The following is a 9431-nucleotide window of genomic DNA, read 5'->3' as shown; positions in this document are numbered from 1 at the left end:
CTCCCCCCACCCCCTCCCGTGGCTCCATCTCGACAGCCCTGGCAGTGGAGTCACAACGTCCAATCCCACGGCCTGAGCCCTGGCCCCAGGGCCGCCAGCCCCACAAGCAGACTGGGCCGGGGCTGCTCCAGTGGGGAGGAGGGCTGTACGGGCTGGGGGAGTGGACTCCGGCCCATCTGTCTGTCTCTGAGGTCCTCGCGGTATAAAAATAAAGTTGTTGGTGCATGAATGTCAAGGCCTGCTGGCCCCCGATGGGCACTGAGGAGTGGAGAGAGCGGCAGCTGGCCTGGAAGGATCTGGCTGCTCTGCCTTCCCCTGAAGCAGGGGCACTTCAGCAGAGGGTGGGCAGCCTCAGCCTCCCCCGGCCCAGGGCTTGGTGCTGACAGAAGGTCAGAGTGGACCCAAGTTGAAGGGACGGCCCAGTCCGTTCCTCGTTCTGTCCAAATGTCCGAAGCAACCTCTCATGCCTCCCACCCCCCCTTGCCCCTTCCTCAGGCCCAGAAGACCAACTGGGGTTGACCTCAGGGAGGAGCAGCTCATTGCCCCACCCCAGGCAGAGTTCAGGAGCGCCCCCCCCAACCCCAGCTTGTCCAGAAGGCCACAAGGTTGGGGTGATGGAGGAGCCAGCCCCAGATGCCCAGATGTCAACACCCCAGTGGGTGCCCATGGGCAAGGTCTGAGAGGGCTGGGGAGAGGAGAGGGAAAAGAGGGTATCCGGTCCTTAAATACACAAGTTTACAAGGGGGCCAGGGCTGAGGGGAGTGCTGTCCTCATCACACACTCATGGTCAAGCTGGGGGAGTACTGGTGCCCCTCGGCCCGGCCCGGCGGTCACGGTCTTGCTCTGGCCCCCCGGCCACCGCGCTTGGGCCTGCCCGCGAGGCCCCTCCTGCCCGACGCGGGGGGAGAGTTGGCACGGTCGCTTACGCTTTCGCTCTGGAAGGGATGAGGAAGGTCCCGCCCATCTCGCCGTCGTCCCGTGGGGTGCCTGGGGGGTTGCTCATGCCGGCCATGTTGTTCGGAGAGTTCTTGGACAACCCATCCATGTCACCTGAGCCTAAAGAGCCGTTCATGTGGTGTGGCTCCATTGCCCCCATTGCTGTCATGGGGCCCTCAGGCCCGGGGCCCATTGGGAAGTTAGGCCTGTTGCTGCCTGGCCCAATGGGGTTCATCATGGTGTACATGCTCTCACTGGAATTGGTTGAGTCTCCAGGACTAGGCATGATGGGAGTCCCAGGGGGGCCACCTCCTCCTGGGGGACCCACATAGTTGCTCGGGGAGGAGGAGGAGTATGCTATTGAGTTGGTGCTGGGGTTAGGCCATGGCCCCCGTCCTCCTGGACCCATGTTCATCCCTGGCATGCCGGGCCCAGCCAGGGCATTGGGTGGGGGCCTCATCCCGCTGCTGTAATTCTGAGGCCCCATCCCCGCCATTCCTCTGGGAGGATTCATCCTCTGCATTGGGCCCCCCATGCTCGGATGGCCCTGAGCCCGCGTGGATGGGTCCATGGCATTGGGCAGCAGCGGCTGGGAGCCCGGGACTCCCACAGGTGGCTGGTTTGGCATTCGGAGGGACGGCCGGGGGCCTCCTGGGTAACGAGGAAGGGCTGACTGTGAGGGCCCATCATGGGGGCGTTGGGATTGTGGGGGGGGGGGGCTGGGCATGTGGAGACGGCTGAGAACCAGGAGGGCCCAGAAAGAAGCCAGCTGGCATAGGCATCCCATCACTGGGAGCCATGCCACCCATCACCGGGCTGGGCGCTGCGGCTGCACTATAGTCATGAAAAGCCTTGGCTTCGCTAGAGTGCTCACACGTCTCTCGTCGGTCAGGGGCCGCACAGTACAGGTCCCAGAATACACACCACCAGGAGTGCAGAAACCCCGGAGGTTCCCCCAATGTAATATTCTTCTCCCACTGGATCTCCGACAGGAAGGTCTGGGCTGACTTCTGGGCTCCCACATGAAGCAGATACTCATATACATAGAGCGCCAACTTTTCCCGAGCCTGGCTGTCGGAGGGGACGGCAGAGCCCTTTCCTCCCTTGGCGTACATGCTGCTTGTTTCTCTTTCAGACTTTTTCCCCTACTCCACACCTGTCAAAGAAAGGAGCCTGCCGAGGTCTCCATCTCCATAGCTACCCCCCCCCCCCTTTAGTTTTACATCCCGGAGCTTTGGACAGAAATCAGGTACATTTTCCACGCGGGGGGGACTTGAAACGGTCGCGGCGGCTCCAGCTTCAGCTCCGGCTTTGGGTTTTTTTTTTTTTTTTTTTGGTCCGGCTGTTCCAGGAATCGCGCGCTGCTCTCCCAGCTCTGCTCAGCCGCCTCCAAGTCTCAGTTTTTCTAACACAACTGATCTGGTAAAATATTAAATGTTGTCTCTCCTCCTGGGCACTAGATCTCCTTTTTTCCCTATGATAATGACTTTTATTTATGTCTTTTGCCTTTTATTTTTATATCATAGTCATCTCCAGATATCTCTTGCCACCTAGACAGTAAGCTTTCCCTTGTAAAATGTTTCAACTAAACAAGCCTGCTGTACATGAACCACCTGACAGTGTGTACAGTGTTCCACACCCTAGTCCCCCACCTGTCCAATTAGAGAAGGGAGTTATATATCCTTATCTCTTCTGGAGCCAAGACTGGTCATTATAATTGCACAATGTTTGGCTTCATTACTCTTTTTATTTGCATTACTGTAGTATTATGGCAATTGTTTTCTTATTCTTAATCACTTCATTGTGTGTCACTCCATATGTCTTCTCATAGTTTTCTTTTTTAAAATTTATTTTATTTTCAATTCACAGAATAAAACAAGCATTTCCATAGCACGGTACAAAAAAAGATGATTGCACATGAAATTGCAAATCTACCAGGTACAACTTGCTATTCCCTCCAAATATACAACAAAGGTATCATGTAAATTTCTTTTTTTTTCTTTTACTTCTTCCCTCCCCCAATAACATTCTCTTACATTCATATACATATCATACATGATATCCTGTTATGTTATCATATATCAAATATTATATAACTTGTTATATATTATTTGGTATGTAACAACTTGTTATCCATCATATATTATTCAATATCATATAACTTAAATTTGTTGGGTCATTCCCCAATAAAGGGATACCCATTTTGCTTCCAGCCCTTAGCAACCACAGCAAGTGCTGCTATAAATATTTTGTTATCTATGAGACCTTTCCTTCTGTCTTTGACGTCCTTAGAGGGAGATGCCCAAAGGTGGGCAAAAGAGGCAAAGGGTATGATCAACTTAGGTGTGTGTGTGTGTGTGTGTGTGTGTGTGTGTGTGTGTGTTTTTATAAGGGAAGTCAGGCCCTTAAGAAGACCTCATCAGCTTTGTCACATGATGCAACCTCTTTCCCCCCCCTCCCCCCCCCTCCCCGGCAATGAGGGTTAAGTGACTTGCCCAGGGTCACACACCTAGTAAGTGTCAAGTGTCTGAGTCCGGATTTGAACTCAGGTCCTCCTGAATCCAGGGCCAGTGCTACACCACCTAGCTGGCCCTGATGTAACCTCTTGACATAGAGAATGTTGGGAGGATGCTTCCAGATAAATTGGATGACCTGTAAGGGAAGGGCTTTGGAGAGACTATTGGGCATGTATGAACATTCTGTACCAGGCTTGGTCATCTAATAATATGTTTATTTTACTCATAAAAGTATTTTATCGTTTTCCAGTTATATGTAAAGATAGTTTTCAACATTTGTTTTTATGAGATTTTGATTTCCAAATTTTTCTTCCTCCCTCTTTTCCTCCCTGCTCCCAAAGACAGTAAGCAATCTGATATAGGTTATATATGTACAATCATATTAAACATATTTCTGCATTAGTCATGTTGTGAAAGAAGAATCAGAACAAAAGGAGAAAACCTCAAAAAAGAAAAAATGACAACAACAAAAGTAGAAACAGTATGGTTCAATCTGCATTCCCATTCTACAGTTCTTTTTTTTGGATTGAAGAACATTTTCTATCATAAGTCCCTTGGAATTGTATTGGATCATTGTATTACTGAGAAGAGCTAAGTCTATCACAGCTGATGATTACACAGTGTAGCTGTTACTGTGCACAATGTTCTCCTGGTTCTGGTCACTTCACACAGCATCAGTTCACTTCTTTCCAGATATTTCTGAAATGTGCCTGCTCATCATTTCTTATCGCACAATAGTATTCCTTTACATTCATATACCACAACTTGTTCCCCAATTGATGGGCATCCCCTCAATTTCCAATTCTTTGCCACCACAAAGAGGGCCGCTATAAATATTTTTGTACATGTGGGTCCTTTTCCCTTTTTTATGATCTCTTTGGGATACATACCTAGTGGTGGTATTACTGGGTCAAAGGGCATGCACAGTCCTGTAGCCCTTTGGGCATAGTTCCAAATTGCTCTCCAGAATGGTTAGATCAGTTCACAACTCCACCAACAATGCATTAGTGTTCCAATATTTCCACAGCTTCTCCAACCTTTATTATTTTCCTTTTGTCATCATCTAATAATATTTTGAAGAGAATGCTCTTTAACTGGCTTTAGAGGTGTTCAGAAAAGCCTGTTAGCTTCTGTCTCCTCCTCTTTTGTAGATCTTGATGTCCAGTGACTGACTGTGCTGTAAAGGGACAGGCCTTAGAGCCTTCTCCCTTCTGAGGCTGTGCTTCCCTGAGAAACAAACCTCAGTCCTTATCATTTTCATTTATTCATAATTTTTATTTTAATTTTTTTTGTGAGGCAATTGGGATCAAGTGACTTGCCCAGGGTCACACAGATAGTAAGCATCAAGTGTCTGAGGCCGGATTTGAACTCAGGTCCTCCTGACTTCAGGGCTGGTGCTCTATCCACTGTGCCACCTAGTTGCCTCCCTTTTCATTTATTCTTTACCATTCTAGATGAAGGGAGTAGAGTCTTCAACCTTGGGAATTTCAAAAAGTCAGAAGAGTAAGGTGCAGGAACTCAGGAGCTAGAATCCAGTATAGGTTTTCTAGTCAGCAAAGCATCAATGCCTATAGGAATGAGAGATCCCAGGCCAGTGGTAACTGAGGTGAGGACTCATCTGTCATTAATGCTGCCTTTGTAACATGAACTTGGTGAGACCGATACCACATAGAAACTGAGATAAATATTGAGCCTAATCCTTGAGAGACAAGGTGGTTAGGGGGATTATGCTGAGCTGTTGGGAAAAATATTTGTTCTTTGTTCTTGCTATATCTTCAGAGCAAATATCCCTTTGTAAGAGAAAATCAATGTTAAATGATTAAATGGAATTGGAGTGCTAGTCACAAGCCTTACCTAGCAACCTAACAAAGAGAAGAACAGTCACTGGAGGCTCAAGTTAATGATGGTAGAGAAAAGACAGGTACTCCTCAGGGATACGCCCTTGAATCTTGACATAGCATCCTGACTCTAGGAGATAGGGCCAGAGCAGATGCATTGTTGTTGTTCAGTAGTTTTAGTTGTATCTGACTCTTTGGGGTTTTCTTGGCAAAGACTCTGAAGTGGTTTGCCTTTTTCTTCTCAAGCTCATTTTCCAGATGAGTAAGCTGAGGCAAACAGTGTTCAATGACTTACCCAGGATCACACAGCTAATAAGAATATGAGTCCATATTTGAACTCAGGAAGGTGAATCTTCTTGACTCCAGGCCAGGAGCTCTATCTACTGGACTACCTAGCTGTCCCTACTCACATTATATTTGAATAATTCTGAATTGTTTTCCAGAATGATTGAACCAATTCATAGCCTCTTGCTGGATACTGGATTTCCAAGACCTCGCCTGATATTTTAAATGGACAGAGTTCAAAATATCCCTCAAAATAAGGAGTCCCTTTTCATTCAGTCCCATTCATTTGGCATTTATTAAATGCTTTGTAGCACTTATTATTCTAGGGCTAGGGATCTGAAGACATCCTCCCACCAAAAAACAACAAAGAAAGAAAGAAAGAAATCGCCCCTTGCCTTCAAGGTGCTTACATTCATATTCTAAATATGATCACAGTTTCAGAAGCACAAGTGTGCTGAACAGTAAAAGCCTACTTAACCCATCAAACTGATTCCTTTAGATTTTAACTTTCCTCAACTACATGTATAGAACATCAATGATAAAGCAGCTTCCTACCTCCTGACAGAAAGGTGAAAGACTCAGGCAGGATACAAAATCAGATGTATTTTTTAGACACAGGCAAAGTGGGAATTTGTTTTGCTTAAATACACATATATATGTTACAGAGGGTTTTTTTTCTTTTTCTTTTTCCCCAGTTGAGGGAAGAGGAGGAAAGAAAAAGGAGAATAAAAGAGATTTTTTTTTGGTCATTGAAAAAATATTTATTTGTTTTTTAAGATTTCATCTTTTTGTCTAATTGAAAATGCTTGGTAAAAAAAAAACACTTTAAAAATATTGATAAGGGAAAAGGACAAAACTACATTAGTGAAGTAATGGTATAGTGAAAGGAGAAGCACACCAGGCAATAAAAGATTAGCCAGAAAATCATCTATCCCTTGTTAATAAGCCTAGGATAAAGGTTCAGCAGAAAGTAGGGCTGAGACAAAGGAGAAAAGTAAAGACTTAAACTGTTCATTCCACCTGACTGGCTGGATAATTTCCTGAGGACTAGGTTATAAAGAAAGTAGCAATTCTGTGTGAGGTCTAAATTTCTTTGTTGGGGAAATAAAAAGAAAAGGGTGGGGGTGGGGGAGGGGGGAGAGCAGACACTGGTGTACTAAACAAGATGACTCATTATGATTATATCCTCAGCTAATTATTTCCTAAAATGGTGGTGACGAGGATATTAGTCACCCCAACAAACTGAGATTAAGGGTAGAACAAATAGGTTGGAACAAAAGGCTTTTTTCTAACACAACATAGTTATATTGGGAGGAAAAAAAAACCAACAACCCTAAAACCTTCTGATGAAGCCCAGATTTGAAGTCATTCTGCCATTAGGAATGTGAAGCTGGGAGGAATATTGAAACTTCCCTTCCCACAGCTCCAGGGGGTCACTTCCTGTTGTTTTTTAAGACAGCTGTGAATTATTGTACTAAGGCAAATGGACAGCAGAGTGGAACATCTGGGGATTGTTATTCGTATGAGACTGACATCACCAGCAGCCCAACAGAACCTTTCCTTTCAACTCATCAGGGACATCTGGATTCTCTGGTTTCTTTCAAGGCTCAGTTCAAATCCTGGGTTCTTCAGGACGCCTTCCCAGTTTTTCCCCAGCCTCCACTGCTAGTATTCCATTTAAGATGATCTTTCATTCAGCCTGTATATATCTTGCAGGCAAGGGGCAGCTAGGTGGCACAGTAGAGAGAGAACTGGCCCCAGAGTCAGGAGCACATGAGTTCAAATTTGACCTCAGACATTTGACACTTACTAGCTGTGTGACCCTGGGCAAGTCCCTTAACCCCGATTGCCTTAAACATCCGGGGCTATTGCCAGTCATCCTGATGTATATTTTGCCATTCTCTGGAGGAGAGTGAAGTTGGTGACCTTGTGCAGCCCTCCCTCACTTAAATCCAACTCATTGCAAGTCATGACATCACCTCCGTATGTCATGGTCCTCTTTGAGAAAGAAGGACAAACAACAACAACAATCTTGTATACATCTAGTTTACACATTAGCTTCTTGAAAGCAGGGACTGTTTTTGGCCTTTCTCTGTATCCATTATGTTGGTAACCTGTTTGCCTCAGGTTTCTCATCTATAAAAGGAGCTGGGGAAGGAAATGGCAAACTGACCCAGTATCTTTGTCAAGAAAACCCCGAATGAGGTCACAAAGATCAGAGGCAACTAAAACAACTCACCCATAATAGGTGCTTAATAAATATTTTTTTATAATGAGGATCTGAATTTACACCCTCACACACCCATATTTGAACCAAGCCTTAATGCTCCACTGGCATTGATAATAACTCAAATCTCTATAGTTTTGAAAGTTAAAAAAGCACTCTGCTCACAAATAAGAGCCCTGTGAGGTTAGGAGAACATGTATTGTTACTCCGATTTTCCACTCAATGGGAATAAGAACTTTATTTAAAGAGGCCATCAACTTGTGCCCTTCCCTTCCAGAATTTCTGTTGCCTTCTTCTTGGGCTTATTGAAGCATCAAGACAATTTATATGGCTGGATGCTAGGGACATGTCAGCAGGATATGAGTTGAAATGTCAAATGGAAAAGATCATAAGAGTTTATCCTCACTCATACTCTGAAATACTGAGCTAGAAGTGCTTTCTCTGAGGTGAGAGAAAAATGAAAGGAATTCTCTTGCCTTCCCTCAACTAATTTGCTAATTTCTGTAAATGGTCACCCTGAAAATTTAACACTCTGCTCTGAGTCACACCCCTGACTGAGGGCTATGAAACTTCCACTAGAGCAGAGGTTCCTTAACCTTATCTACGTTATGAACCCTCCTTGGTGATCTGATAAAACCTATGGACCCCTTGCTCAGAATAATGTTTTAAAATAATTGACAACATGCTGTACTTCAGTTTGTTCAGTCATTTTTCATTCATGTCCAACTCTCTGCAGTGAGTTGGATTTAACTCAGTGACCCCTTTTGGGGCCTTCTTGATAAAGATACTGGAGTGGTTGGGGCAGTTAGGTGGCACAGTGGATAATGCACTGGCTCTGGATTCAGGAGGATCTGAGTTCAAATCCTACCTCAGACACTTCACACTTACCAGCTGTGGAGCCTTGGGCAAGTTACTTAACCCTCATTGCCCCACCAAAAAAAAAGATACTGGAGTAGTTTGCCATTTCCTTCTCCAGCTCATTTTACAGATGAGGAAACTGAGGCAAGCAGGGTTAAGTGACTTTTCCAGGGTCACATGGCTAGTAAGGCCCTGAGGCCAGATTTGAACTCAGGAAGATGAGCCTTCCTGACTACAAAGTCTGACTTTCTATCCACTGTGCCACCTAGCTGCCCCCAAAATTTCAGTTAGATGTTAGTAAAAAATAAAGATGTAATTTTTTTCCAATCTAAGTTCACAAACCCTTATAATCTATCCATGAACTCCAAGTAAGAACTCCTGCTTTAGAGGTAGAAAGGGAAAAAAAGAGACTTCAGCTGCTTTGGTGGCCACTATGACCCAGGGTACCCCGGCCAGGATAGAATTGTAAGGCCGGCTCACGAGATAGCTGATGCTGATTGATACTGATTACAAGTTGTTGACCAAATTCACTCTCTCTCCCCTGACAAACCTTCCCCTCATCCCAAATTTCCTTTTTTTTGTCAAGGGTACCACTAGCCTTCCAATCACCCAGGTGTGACCTCTAAATTGTCCTTGACCCCTCGATCTCCCAGACTCTCCATGGCAATCTCTAAAGTACCTTCTTTTCTAATTTCTCACATAGCCCACCACCCTGGTTCAAGATGTCATCATCTCTCTCTTCCCTGGACAATTTTGATGACCTTCATAATT

General features: G+C 45.4%; 1 protein-coding gene across 1 annotated transcript; it reads right to left on the bottom strand.

The window, feature by feature from the left end:
* Nucleotides 1-479: 479 nt before the first annotated feature.
* On the bottom strand, nucleotides 480-2277 carry LOC122734523 (single-stranded DNA-binding protein 4-like). Its single transcript, XM_043975406.1, is given in 4 exon segments — nucleotides 480-803; nucleotides 927-1602; nucleotides 1605-1653; nucleotides 1656-2277. Coding segments are annotated over 4 exon segments (1137 nt in total). The 5' UTR covers nucleotides 2052-2277; the 3' UTR covers nucleotides 480-787.
* Nucleotides 2278-9431: the final 7154 nt, after the last annotated feature.

The sequence above is a fragment of the Dromiciops gliroides genome, chromosome 1 (assembly GCF_019393635.1).
Source record: "Dromiciops gliroides isolate mDroGli1 chromosome 1, mDroGli1.pri, whole genome shotgun sequence".
Lineage (NCBI taxonomy): Eukaryota > Metazoa > Chordata > Mammalia > Microbiotheria > Microbiotheriidae > Dromiciops > Dromiciops gliroides.
The sequence above is the reverse complement of the archived record's forward strand: the minus strand, read 5'-3'. Positions and strand labels throughout refer to the sequence as shown.